This window comes from Marmota flaviventris, chromosome 14, assembly GCF_047511675.1.
Source record: "Marmota flaviventris isolate mMarFla1 chromosome 14, mMarFla1.hap1, whole genome shotgun sequence".
In the NCBI taxonomy this organism is placed as follows: Eukaryota; Metazoa; Chordata; class Mammalia; order Rodentia; family Sciuridae; genus Marmota; species Marmota flaviventris.
Window position 1 is genome coordinate 22,437,920 of NC_092511.1, and position 14,866 is coordinate 22,452,785.

Consider the following 14,866-nt stretch of genomic DNA (forward strand, 5'->3'; position numbering starts at 1 on the left):
CAGAACAGCAATAATTAAAGGACTCTTACTGAAGTTGGTGGAACTCAAGCTTAGCTACCCTTGATATCTGGGGAATAAAGGATGCTTATAATTATGACTGGGTCTTCTGAGAAATCAAGGAAAACCATCCTCATATATCTACTGATGATCCACGTCATCCCACTTAGAAAACAGAGTTGAGGCAAAGTTTAATAAAGTTACATATAAAACATGATATTGAAAATAGGAACAGAAGATCAAAAACTCTCAGAGGAAAGGGGAAAAGCTTATAAAAAACCTATATCTGTGTAATTACACAGATATAATTACTGTGATGGTGCATTGCATTTAGTTCAGAGTTTCCTGGCAACAAAGGAAAAAAGGAGAAAAAAAAAAAAAGCCCAACAAATTACCTTCTCTCGGTAATAGATCCTGAAATAAATTCACAATGTGGGACTTGTATAAAAGGATTTAAATGGCAAGAGTGGACCCTATCCTAATGGCTTTTACAAAATAAGCTAAAGATTTCACATATAACCATTTCCCATGTGGTCTCTCAATAATAGCTTCAGTAAAATCATTATAATATTTAGTTGCAAATTTAACCTCAGAGAAAAGAAAAAGCAAACTAAGCATTAAGTTATGGAGAAGGTGCAGAGTATGTAGAGATAAAGGTGAAGCAAAAATGGTGAATCTTGATAACAGTTGAAGTTGCATTGAGGGTTCTTGGGGGCTCACTGCACCATTCTATTGCCTGGCATCCATTTATAATGTTCTATGATCAAATATAAATAATTGTAAGCATTTGGCAGCCAGGGAAGTTAAGCTACTATGTTACCTAGCAAACACCAGATTCTATTTGATGCAGCTTTATATTAAGTAGTTATCATTTTATTCTGGATCTTTGAAAATTGATCGTTTGGTCTATGGTGCACTGCGTAATATTTAGAATCAGCTCTTAAGCACCATAGCCTTCGATGTATAAGTGTGTAACTTCTCAGCTAAGCACAGTTGCAGGTCATTGACACACATGACAACAGGCTCTCAATGAGTGGAGGGGCAAGCTGAGTTCAAATACCTTCGCTGCAATTCTTCAGGGCGAAGAAGTCCACTGCAGACAGACTTCGGTTTCCACTTGAGATGTATTCCAGGGCCACTCGGAATGGGTTCTCTGGGCGCCCAATTCTTCCCTGCAGCACGGTCCAGCTGGTTCCGTTGGAAAGCAAAGGAAGAAAGCACAGAAAAACAGTGATGAGAAGCAGCCTCACCTGCAGAGAGGGTCATGCAGTGACTTCAGGGTTTACATTCTTCACAGGCACCAAGAGATGGATGCCCACATAGTGCTGGGGATGATGACCCTGACAGCAGCGTGTAAGCATTTGCTTCCTTCTTGTCCGGCTAACTCAGAGACACAATTTTCAAACACACTTTAGCCATGGCATTTCTTTTGTCATATTCTTTTTAAGGCAATTTAAAATATTTGGAATATTTCAGTAGCTAGTCTTATAGGGGAAGAATCTACATAGTGAAAAGGAGCTGGCAGCAGAGTTGAGGCAAAGTCTTCAAAACATTTATCAGTCTATGGATCATTTTTTTCTGGAAATAAAACTTAGTTTTTGGCACTTTATCTGATACCAGAGTCTCAGAACCTTCAGGTCTGCTATGTTGTTACTTATGGGAAGCTAGCAAGAGCTATTTATTTACTGTGGGAAAATTAAAGTGCACCCAAGCATGTATTTTGGAGTAAAAGGTACCTAAGATTGACATGGACTTTGCAAAAAAGTGCAAGCAGAAGAAGATAGAAGCAGGTCAAATGGTGAGCTCTGCATCCATCTATAATGAAGGACACTGACACTGTCAGAGAACAGAGAATAAGCTAAATGAACACTTTTACACCTTGCTCATGCTATTAACCTCTTGAAATGGCTCCTGTCACTGATTGGAACATCAAATTTACTTTTCAACATTGATATATACATATGTATATACACATATATGTATATATATATGTATATATGCATGTGTATATATATATATATACATATATATATATATATATATATATATATATATATATATATATATATCTGTATGTATATGTATGTGTGTGTGTGTGTGTGTGTGTATATATATATATATATATATATATACATACATACACCATACAATTTTGAGTGAGAATGGAAATTATCTGGGCGGTTTTCTTTCCTCAAGACAACAACTTTACAAATATATAATTGACATTTAATAAATTGCATGTACTAAAAGTATAATTTGATGAGTTAAAATGTATAAGTCAATGGGTTTGACTTAGGTATACACCCTTGAAATCATCACACATTTCATATTTTCTTACCCTTAGCTTTTCATTTAAAAAACTTTTTAACTCCTCTCCCCAAATATAAAGTGATGCTTATTATAAAAATAAATAAAAACTCAACAATTGAGAAAAGTTGTAAAATAGAAAAGTCACCCAGAACCTCATTGACTAGCAGTAACCAAAGTCACTACCTCAGTGGGCAACCTGCCAGCTCTCATTTTATATAAATGAGATATATAAATATTTATATAAATAGCATATGCTCTCTGTGATTGCACTTGCCTGCTCAATAGTATGTCATGAGGCAGCAAATAGAGGTTCTATTATCTTCTCATTGGCTGCATTTTTAACAACTTGTGCATTACTTCTGGTTTCTGTCATGATCGTGCTAAAGGTAACCATGTGTATTTATCTAAGCTCTGCCTTGGGACAAAGTCCTAGAATCTGAGTCAAAGTGTGTGCCTATTTATAAATGAAGCTTCCTGCCACTCCACCCATGGTGAATCCAGGGGCCCATTTCCACATTTGCTTTCTAACACTGGGTCCCATGGGATCCTTGCTGATTTGGCTAGCTGTTGCTGATAAAGGTGTTGCCTGGGGCAATCAATGACTTCTCAAAGGGGTGCTCCCTGTTTCTGGGCCCTGAATGTTGCTGGGCATGTAGTAGGTATCTTGCATGAAGGAGGTATTTCTGCTCCTCCTCTGCTCTTCTGTAGTTAATTCAGATCACTGGAGTCAATTCCTCAGCCATTTAATAAAAGTGTATTAAGTTTCCCCACAATAGATACTGTAGAAGGGGTTATTGCTGCTGTAAAGTTTGTTCTCTGTTACTGTACCCAGCAGGATTTCTATCCAAAATAAAACCAGTGCAATTGAATAAGGAAAAGGAGGCCTTTTGGTTCAAATGTGGGACTGTCAAGGAAAGAAATATTTGAAAAGAAAATGTAAAGGAAGGGTTCTTAAGGAAAAACAAACAAAAGCAGAATTTTTCTTGTTCTTCTGAAACATAAAGGACCCTATTTTCAAGGAAGGATGGTAGGGAAAGGCATGAGCATTCATATTCTGCCCAAATCATAGCTCACTGTTCTGAGGAATGATGGATTTTAATTCCAGGTACACAGTGGCCCTTGACAATGATTTCCATTTCTATATTGGCACTAGCCCTTTGGATAAATGTGTCAGGAGTTTTAGGAATTAGTTTCTGAGTTACCGATGCAATAACTTTTGTCTGAAATTCTCTGGCCTCCCATAGTTTACTGCTGCAACTTTAATAACTTTCAGAGCAGTTGCCAAACATGTATTTTATATCCAGGGAAGCTGGGACTGGAAGAGGGCATACTAACACCTAGGGTCAGATTTGTTTAAGAGACAGCCAAAACCCAGTGAAAAACAAATCCAAGCTCTTTCCTCTGCCTGCCTCCATTTTCTTTGCTTATATCCCAGTGGTCTTGAAACCGGTTCATTAGGGTCTGGCTGTCCTTGCTTTGGCTGGTGGCAACTCTGCTTATGCTTTCATGGGGGGAGGTTGGGGAGGTTATGTTCTGACCTGAAGCCTCCCAGAAACAGTGCAACTGTATCCATGTGCTGGGGATTTGTGACCCTCCTAGCACTGGTGTTTCTATCCATCAATCTGACAGTGTGGGGTGTCCACCCGGACCTTAGGAAGCCAGAAGGACTGTATGGAAAGCCTGTCACAATCCATTATCTTTTGCATGTCTCTCTGGAGCTCTCCAGTTCCAGTTCTGCCTGCTCTGCCCCTCATTTGCCTGATGGTTCTGAATAAGGCTCTTTTCTCCAAATGCCTGAAATTTTGGATGTTTTCCGATCAATGGTATTCTCAAGCAGAGAAAGCATGTTCAACTTGAATTTTCTAAGAAAAAAACTGACCACCCACTTTTGCTGAGTGATTACATCACAGTGAGTAAATTAAAGTCCATTAAAAAGGCAGAAAGGAGTTAGTTTATGAATATCAAGGTCTATTTCTGACTGAGAGCCTAGAAGTAGTATATCGAAAGACCACTAAAGTGGGAACTGAGTCCTGGATTCTGCTTCTGGATTTGTTTGCCTTTGGACAAATCCCTGCACCTCCTTGAATTTTAGTTTCTTCAATAGTAAAATGTGGACATTGAATTAAGTGTTCTCCAAGGGCCCTTATCGATCTCATGTCCATATTTCTCAATCAGATTACAGGAGTCCGAGTGATAAAATATTTGATGAAAGTCCTAGAAGCTGCAATTAACACATAACATCTCACAGAGGTGGGAGAAGAGCAATGAGTCATGAAATCACAGATCTATTCATGCAAAGATGCTCAGTCCCAACCTTCTTGGGGGAAGTAGAGACTTGACCACACATTGGGTTACCTACAGACCTAAGGTTAAAATAAAGCACAGCACTGCTCCTGGATTGCAAGAACAAGAGAAAAATGCAACTTAGGGGCCGATCCAGCCCTTGTACTCAATTGCATTTTGTACCCTAGAAACAGAGAAGAAGGTGTCTATTTAATGTTACTGGAGGGATCACCAGTCTGGTTTTGAGGGTAGACACTCCAGCCAGATGGTGGCACATACTGTCAGACAATCCACCGAAAACTCCCAAGAAGCTGTCATGAAACAAAAGAATCTCTAAGGCTCCCATTGTTTCCTCCCAGGTTAGTTTCCATATGTTTAAGGGAAACTGGCACGCCTGCCACAAGGGGAGCTGCTGATGTGACTGAAGGTTTGGCAGCTGTGACTTGGGAAGGTGAAGCAAGTTATATTAAGCCCAGATATAAAGGGACATTCTGTGATGGCACGTGAGGGCATGGGTGGCAGTTGACAAGACCGAAGATGTGGTTTACTTTCCTGCTGTGCAATATCCCAGAGGGCATAATAATGACATCAAGCTGCCCACCTAAGAGGCCCTGGCCCACTGCAAGCCACTCACTGGAGGGCCTTCTGAGATGCTTTGGCTGTTGTAGTGCAGTGAGTCAGGGTCTGGACTCCATTCTCAGCTAGTTAAGCTACTGGGGAAGTGATTTAACTTCTGAGTTTCAGTTTCCTTGTCTTAAAGATGGAGGTGAAAACACCGAGGTTTTTGAATGGGGATGAGGATCAGTGAGAAGGATGCCTACAAAGTAATTAGAGCAGATCTAAGCACACAGTAGGGCCTCAATAAGGGGGCTTATAGAAGACTGCCACCTTCTTCATGGAACCACTCTGGTCCATGAAAAAATGCGAGTATCTGTAGCTCAACTCTTTTATGAGATTCAAGAAGGGAAAAGAGTGTAGGTAAAAGAGAGTGGGAAAGGCATTTGCAATTTCTGAATAGCAGTTGCCATTTTTGTTTAAACAACAACAATAAAAACTTACATGGATCTTCATAGGATAAAAAGAACCCTGAGAACTTATGTGGGAACACTCCTACAAGAAGACATGTTAGTATTTGACTATGAGAACAGATTGACATTCTTCTCTGAATCCTCCAAGGGCCTCTATTTCACTTAGGATCAAATCATTTTCTTTGCCTTTGCAACCTCCTGTGTCTTCTCAGCATGTGGAAAGATGCTTTGTACACTATTTGTCAGTTAGAATTTGAGTCAGACTCCATTTCTCATGTTGCACACTAGATAAAGTATTAGGTTCTCTGGGGACACTTGGGTTTAGGGTTTAGTTTGTACTCAAGGAAGTTACAAACTGGTGAGAAAAAAAAATAAAACTATGTACTGAAATTTACACAAATGGCAGTATATCAGGGCTGGGTGAGCACTAAGGGCTACTGAGGCACAGAGGGCAAAGTGATGTCTCGTACTGGTTGACCAGGACAAGTGATCTTGAGGATAGGTTGTAAAAGGTGGAAAACAGGGATTTAGAAAAGGGCAATGCAGAAAGGGACAGGCATGAGTACATGAGCAGAAGTGACATATTCAGTGTATGATCAGGGAACAGGAGTTTTTGTCTGGTGAGAGTGAATATTTTTCATTGGTCTCTGCATGTCCTCTCTGTCTTACTTCCCTGCCTTCTCAATGCCTGGGGGATGGATTGCACATCATCAAGTCTCCAGCATCTTAAACATTGTCAATGCTCAAAAAGTATCTGTTGAATGAGAAGACAAGTGCATGAACAGATTTCTATTACTTCAGGCAAGATTCTGACATGCTTGGCCAAAACTCATGTGGTAGTGGAATTGAGTTTATCTGAAAGTTCATGCCAACCATTCAAGTAAGAATGTCCTCAATTCAAGTAAGGGTGATGCCTTCCCCATGAGGGGGAACCTAAGAAGGGGAATTGTGGGTTTGTGGGAAGGAGGTGGTCCGTGTGACTACATAGTTCATCACATGGCTATTGCCCTCCCCCGCCATTTCCCAAGACCTAATCAGAGGGAACCAGAAAATAATAGTAATTGAGACCTGGAGGACCTGAATTCTCAACTAGAAGAGTTCCCATCTCATGCATAGATGTTCTCTACCAATTCAGGTCAGGCTTGGACCAAGTCCATAAGAACATGATCTACAGCAGCAACAGCAATGATAACAGCATCATCATTATTCTCTGTGTAGAGATGAGTTTCCAACGCAGGTTAGTATGACTCCATAATCTTTCTGCAGACCACCTTACTCTGCCCTTCTAAATTCCTTAAGGTTAGAATCTGTCTTCCTGAGGCTTTGCTGCAATTTCTGGCACAGGTGAACTTGGTTGGGGACCTGAAGCTAGAAGACATGGCCATCCTTATGTTCTGTACTCGTCATGACAGCCACGTCAGTTAGGTGGTGATGAACCCTCCAGCTGGGGCAGCCAACATCATGAGTTAGGTGGAGGATGACAGAAGCCACATAAATAAGACAACCAGCCAAGTCCCTGTCACAAAGAGCTCCATCACGTGACAACAATGATTATTATGAAGCATGACCCTGTCATGACTCAGGCTGCACTGTTGACATTCCTCTACATGCGTCTTTACTAAGACTCTCTCTTGACAGGGTCTGGATAAGTATGAAGGTGTGAAGATTTGTTAGAAATAAGGAACTGAGCCTGTGGGAGCTCATCCAGATTAATACAGGGAGAAAAAAAAAAGCCAGTTGCACCTTTTCCCCTAATCTTATCCTACAGGAAAAACACACATAACTTTCAAGTTTTCCTTAAAATATACTTTGTAGTAATTCTGCAACAAATATAAACAATTCAGCACAATTTTTATCGTGTTCATTAAATCAGCCTGCATTTAAAGCATTTTTATGGGAAATAGCAGGGGGGAAAAAGCCAGATCAATGCAAATTTTGGTGTGAGGCCCTTTGTTGCTTGTTAATTTTCTGTAATAACAATGTGTGACACGCGGCGAGGGGTCTTTTATCCTAGTACCCTTGGCTTTGCTATCCGCTTGCCTGATACAGTATCCTAGAACCTCTAGAGAGGATCAGATCTGGATGGGAACAAGGCTTCAGGGTGAGTCAGGGTCTGGTTCCCATTGTCCCAGGATGAAGAGCTGCTCCCAGGCTAAGGGTGGCCCCCAGGTTCTTCAGAAGGGGGCAAGAGGTACAGAGGCCAAGGTAGGATGGGACCCTGGAGCCACAGGGTGACTGGTTGAGCCTTAACATTGGCAACTGAAAAGCAGTATAATTCATCAGAGATGTCTGGGTAATAGATCCTGGAAGGTGGCCTGGGTTTCCTGGAATAGAGACTGAGAAGATGTCCTAAACTGTTTCCTTAATTCCTCTCTCATGCTTTGGGAACAAAGGAAAAATTAGAGTTTTGGGCTTTTTTCTTGGCCTCTCTTTAGCTCTTTTGCTCCTCCATTTCTCCCTCCCTCCCTTCCTTCTTTTTCTCCCTCCCTTTTTCCTTCCTTCCATTAAGAGAAATATAATGATTAAGAACAGAAGTTCAGGAGTCAGCCAGCCTGCTTCGTAATTTCAATTCTGCCTTTTATTGGCTGTGGGACCTCAGGCCAGCTACTGAACCCAACCCTCTCTGTGCCCAAACTTCATAGCTATAGTTATAGGGAAAAATTACAGTCAAAGTGTTCTTAACTGGTCTCCATGTGACCCATCGCCTTGTTGAATTAGCACAAACTGTATGTTTTACATTCAGCGAGACCTCCATTCGCCGTGAATGTTTAAGGTGACTGAGTGTTATTCTTTAGTACCCCTGCACTCTAGAGGAGACTCCCATCACTCACGTTATGCGTCCATTGAGAATCAGTTGTGCTTATTCACTAATCTGTTTATGGCAGTTGTACTCATTAAATTGATGCAATAGTCAGGAGAACATTTTACACACTTTGAAAAGACAGCTAGAAATAATTGCTGTTGAATTAGGTGTGAATGGGGCAACAAAAAGATCAGGGAAAAAAAATCTAAAAAATCCAGAAAGCCTGGCAGTCATCAAGAATACAAATAATACTATAAGCTGGAGAGGATGTAAAGAAAAAGAAACACTTTTCCACTGTTGGTGGGATTGTCAATTAGTACAACCACTCTGGAAATCAGAATGAAGATTCCTCAAAAGGTGTGGAACCACCATGTGATCCAGCCATACCTCTCCTTAGTATTTATCCTGAAGAGTTAAAGGATCTTATTACAGTGATACATGCATAAATTTTTGTAACAGCACAATTCATAGGAGTCAGACTATGCAACCAGCCTAGGTATCCATCAATGCATGAATGGAGAAAGAAAATGTGGTAGATATACACAATGGAGTTTTATTCAGCCATAAAGAAAAATGAAATTATGCCATCTGCAGGAAAATGGATGGAACTAGAGACCATTATGTTAAGTGCAATAAGCCAAACTCAGAAGGTCAAAGGCCAAGGGTCAGCTGTTTTTTCCTCCTATGCAGACGCCAGAGAGGAAAAAGGAAAAGAAAGGTGGGGGAGGGTGGATATCATGAAAATCAAAGGGAGATCAGTAGAGGAAAGGGACAGAGAGGAGGGAAGCAAGGAGGGAGGGGGAGTGACATTGGTCAGATTAGGTTGTCATATTGTGTATTGTGTGCATGTACGAATCTGTAACAGCAAATCCCATCATTATGTACAGCTGTAATTCACCAATAAAAAGAGAAAAGATTATGTCCTGTTTTTAGTAAATTATGTGCTGAAAAAAAAATCCAGAAAACCTCTAGAACACTTTAAAAGTATTTCAACCTTATTTTTATTTTAAAGAAACTGCCACTGAACATCAAGGATGAGGAGTCAGGAATGTGATTTATGTTAATGACAACCCTGACCTCTAATGTATAGAGAACCGCCCTGGGAGCAAAGGTCTTATCCTTACATCAAAACTGGTGGGTTAGCATGCATTTCAAAGTTGCAGGTTAAAATAAAATGTTTCAGGATGTAAGTTGATTCTCAAGCACCTACTGATCCCAATCTTCTTTGCTCTGGCTTGTATAAAGTGATCCACAGAGAACTAACTAGCATTTTTTTCTTCTTTTAAAGGGAAGAAACGATGATTTTTCAGGCCAAAAACAAACAAACAAACAAGTAACAGAAAGCTTCAGATCAAGAGTATCCTAAAATTCCTGTCTCTGGATTTTGGATCAAGTCCCATGCTGGCATCTGCTCAATATCTGTCTCAAGGGAGCTATAGGGTGGACTGGCTGGATTCTGGGCAGAGAAAATGAGAGGAGAGTTTGTTTGGTGCTGGTGTTTCAGAAACCACGAAGAATTACAGAAAAGCGAGGGGACCCCAGCAGGTTTCCTACTCCACAAACTTGTCAGACAATCTTTCTGGAAGGGTAGTTGGTGGCTTTTTTGATTAGAGTCCCAGGTGATCCTTTTTTGCCTTTCTAATTCCTTCTATAAGGAGGTGTGGGCATATTACCCACCAGTGGCCAGTGGGAACCTGGAATTTGGTTTCCTAACTCTTTCCTCCTTCCAGTAACTATTTAGCACCATCTGTTCTTTTCTAATATAATCTTTTTTTTTTAAAGTCAAATCAGTGTTTCAGTTTCTTTTAGCTTAGTTAGTTTTTAAACATGTCACTCCCATGAAGAAGGATAAAGACAACATTGGAAGTTGGTACGCAGCTGTTTCTGTCGGATCTCCCCTTCCATCCTGTCTCCCTTCTGCTGGAGCCCTGTGTTCTGAGTGGGGCTGGGGTTGGGCATCCAGCCCAGATGCTCACCTCAGAGCTCCATTTCCAGGATTTCCCAGCCTTGGAGCAGTTCTCCCTGCCCTTGCTCAAAGGATTCCCAGCAGCTCATCCTGGTCCCCAGAGAGGCAGCCTAAATGCCATTTAATGCACTAATGTATTGATTGTTTGGAATAGAACACAGGATTCGGAGCCAAGCAAAATGCAGATGCCCAAGTTTAGAGCCTCCGTTTCAGTCATAAATCTCTGGCCAAGTCAAGTCACTGGGCTGAAAATGCATCGCAGGGTGGCCCTGGTCATAAACAATGGTCCCATATGCAAATTCTGGGGCTGGGAGAAGTTGTCAGCCATAAAAGCTTGGAGGGGACTGGTGAGGTGAGATAAGAAGAACCCACAGACTTGTGCCCACCCAAGGTGATCACCCATTGCACCTTCTCTGCCTCTTTTCTAGGGTGGCCATCTGGGAAGGGGGAGGTAACTTCCAGAGGCTTTGATGGATGGAGTTCTGAGCCCCTTGATGTAGAGGAGCTCCCAAGCTATGCTACACAGCACCGATACCATATTGCAGCAAGTATTGTGGATGATAATATCATGGCAGGGTTGACAGATGTTAAGATGAGCGTGAGTCTCAGTAATGGTCACATTTTATCCTCTCACATGGCAAAGAAGGACTGAGCCCCATGGACACATCAATTTCAACTCTACAACCACAGGAGGGTTCCATTTTACAACCTGTGTCTGGAATAATCTCTTTAAAGCCCAAATGTGACCAGGGCTCTCCAGTGTCCTCAGGCCCTGCCTCTGGCTTCCTGCACATCCCAGGGCTCTTTCATGCCTCTGTAAATTTTGCTTCTGGTGTTTTCTGCACCCAAAGTCCATTTTCCGCTTTTTATCTACTCAGTTTCTTTGTGGCTCCAGGCTCAACTTGGTGTCACAACTGCCAGGTTGGTTCAGGTAATTTAGAACAAGGTGATTTAGAACAAGGGTGAAAGGTACTTAATCCTGCCTGAGGTTTTAGAAAAGCCCTTTGAGGGAGGCAGCATTTGCTATTATTGGCTGGACTCCGTTGGTCCTAGTAGTGTGGATGGAAAAGGAGGTGTCATTTGTTGAACTATGTCCCCATCTCTCCCTCCCCCCCAAAAGAGAGAGAGAGAGAGAGAGAGAGAGAGAGAGAGAGAGAGAGAGATGCTGAAGTCTTAACCGTTATTCTTTCAGAGTGTAATCTTATTTGGAAATAGGGTCTCTATAAGGGTAATTGAGTTACAATGAGGTCATTAAGGTGGGTCCAGTGCAGTGACTGTTCTCATAGAAAGGGGGAATCTAGATACAGAGGCAGGTGTGCACGTAGGGAGAAGACCATGTGCAGATGAAGGCAGAGTTTGGGGGACATAGATCTCTAAGCAGGGGATGTCACAGATTGCCAGAAAACTACCAAAAGCGAGGATACAGGCCTAGAACAAATTCTCCTCCCAGTCCCCAGGAGGAACCTGCCCAGCGGACACCTTGATCTTGAACTTCTAGTCTCCAGAACTGTGAGAGAATGAGGTTTCTTTGCTTGGTCCACCAGTTTATGGTCATCATTGTGGTAGCCGTCACCAGCTAATCCAGCTGGAGAGTTCAAAATCATCCCCACTAACTTCAGAAACAAACTGTAAAACATTTTTACAGTCTGGGGGTGAATGGTGTCATCTTGTGTGATGATGGGCCCACGGACAGGCAGGCTGTTGAAAACCACTCATTTCTCACAAAGCAGCCCCATTTTCCTGGGGGCCAGAAACTGCATGGGACATTTTCCTCTGCATTTACCTCTGATTCCTTGATGAATAATATCTCCATTGCCTTCTGGAAGGACTTCTGTAGAAGGACAGGAGGAAGCCCTTGCTAAGAACCTGGAACTATGGGCCCCTTAGATTCATCCAGGTAGTGTTCACACCTCTGCGTCAGGCTTGAAGAAACTAATGGAGTTTGGACTTCAGGCTTCTAATGTGTCAGCCAAGTTGGAGCCTTCCAGAACACGGCCAACAGAACCACTTGAGAGGCCTTGAGACTGGAACTACCACTGCCAAGTTTCACGTGACTTTAGAGAGCCAGCTCAAAATCACAAAACTTTTAAGGGATTCTGAGCCTGCACCAAAAACAGAGGCACAGGAAGGAGCCAGGAAGTGTTGCACTGGGGCTGGGCGGGGCTGGGCTGGGCGGGGCTCCCCAGGCTCAGGCCAGTCTTCCCTCCCTGCGAATCCTTTCTGACTTTGAATATTTACAGTAGGAAAACCCTCAACACTCAGAATCCTTTGACAGTGTCCTTGGCCCTATAAACTGGAAGCTGTGATTTTCAGAAAATGGCAGACTTCTGGGTTTTGGCTGGTTCAGTCCCTCAGTGATACATTTAGTTGATAAGGGTTTGGGGAATGGTCCCCTACAAAACAGGAATAGGCCATCTTCTTTAACCTGCCTCCCAAGACATGTCTGCAAATTATCTTAAGGAAGGGCTGCCTGGATACCTACTGTTTATAAATGTCACCATGGCCACTGGTGAACCTTTTTAACTTAGTTAAAAAGAAACCAGTAGAAACCTCCAAAAATAAAAACTGGCTCCTGAGATGAGGTTGTAAAACCCTCCTCTTTTGCCCAGGTCTTTTTATGACAGGGTATGGAAGCTGGTGTCTAGCTGTTTGGCACTATTCACATGGAGCTGAGTGGGAGAACAGAAGCCCCCTTCTCCTTCCCAGCCTCCAGTCTCTTTAAAGGCTTTAGGACTCAAGAATGAACGTGACACAAAGTTGGGAAGAGGGAGTCTGACACATAGGTACCTGCCTCATGTGAGTTCCAGAGTGGTTTCAAAGTTCTGCAAATGGCTTGGAGCAGTTTCAGACACTCCATTCAAAATGGCTCTGAGGACTGGGGGTGCAGCTCAGTGGCAGGGTGCTTGCCTAGTGTGCACAAGGCCCTGGTCCTTCCCTAACAGTGCTGGGGAAAAGTGTTTTTCAAATCAGCTCCCAGACTTTGCTCCGAAGGCTACTGGCCTCTGAATATGGCAGCTAGGGAACATGATCTCAGGTCTTCATTCATGGTTGCAGAGTGAGGACTGTGTGGCAGGTGCTGCTATGGGTGTATCTGAAAGCTGTAGAAGGGGTCTGTGTTCTGCAAGGGGTCTGTCTCTGGCTTTGGAAACCTGCTGGTTAGTATCATCCAAACAGTGATGGTAATAATTATTGCATGATATTAGATCCTAATCACCATAATGCCCATCAATCCTTGGACACTAACGGTTTTAGACACTGCAAAGGAATTCTTCACAGTTATCTCACTTGATCCTATTATGAGAATCAATCCTACCTATAAGATGTAGAAATCGTTGCCTCTATTGTATAGATGAGAAAACTGAGTTTCCAGGAAGTGAATTATCTTGTTCTAAGAAGGCTGAGTAAGGAATAGAGCGGAGACTCCAACCTAAACCTGCCTAACTCCCACTCCATAGCTTCCAGCTTTGCATGGAAACAAAATGCAACCTGAGATGCAATCCACAGGGGATGGGAGGGGAAGGATTCAATCAGACATTCAGAGCCACACTCAGGGTCCCAAGCTTCAGAGCTGAGAGGGATCCCAGACACAGTTGAGATAGAGCAGTTTCTTGAGGGCCCACATCCTTACTATGTGAATCAGAAGATTTCAAGGCAAAGAGGGATCCTCGGTTCAGAATGCTATTTCCCTGGATTAGCCATGAGACCCTCAGCTCAGCACACTCGCTCCCACCTGATGGGACACATATGTCTACACACATCCTCTCATCTGACTCTCATAGCCACCCTGGGTGAGAGGCACAAGGGTGCTCTTATTCCCTTTTCACAAAGCCAGGCAGAGTAGAATGAAGAGTTAAATTGCTGCTTGAGGAATAGCTAGGACGTGTTGGGTCGCTCTCCATCCTGAGAAATGGAAATGTCCCAGAGCGTGGGTTTCAGGGCCAGGCTGGCTGTCTGGTGTTTGCACAAGTGGAGCCTGGCCAATGAGGTGTCTCCTGTTTCCAGAATCATCGCATGAGAAGGGGACATGAGGGTTGTGTGTGTGTGGTTGGGGGTGGGGAGGGCTGGGGCAAATAAAAGTTGGGGAGTCTCCTCCTTCCTTGGCATTTGCACAAAGGTGAAAATGAACATCGATTCTTGGAGGAAGGGACAAGGCACAACTTTTTCTGACTGCACCATTCCCCAGAAGGAATTGAATTGCAGAGTTTTAGACAGGGAAAGAGTTCAGACACTAGGTGCACAGGGCTGGTGTCTGGCCTGGTCCTTTTAGCCTCTTACTGAACTGAGCAAAGGGACTGAGGCACTTGAGACCTCCTCTGCAGCTACCTGGCTCTGTGGATGGCTGTGGTATATTACTTTGGGGTGGGCCAGGGGCTGGAACCCCATGTTGAGTCAAATTATATGCCACTGAATCCTTTGGGATCAACCACATCATCTAATTTAAGAGACTTTATTATTTGTTTTCCTCCATTGTAAAGTCTT

The 14,866-nt window shown here is 42.8% G+C and overlaps 1 protein-coding gene across 1 annotated transcript in view; it reads right to left on the reverse strand.

The window, feature by feature from the left end:
- Alk (ALK receptor tyrosine kinase) overlaps positions 1-14,866 on the reverse strand; it is a 643,754-nt gene that overhangs the window by 173,382 nt on the left and 455,506 nt on the right. The window contains exon 5 of the mRNA XM_027933420.2: positions 1,058-1,185. Within this exon, the coding sequence (XP_027789221.1) occupies positions 1,058-1,185 (128 nt within the window). The remainder of the gene's footprint in view (positions 1-1,057; positions 1,186-14,866) is intronic.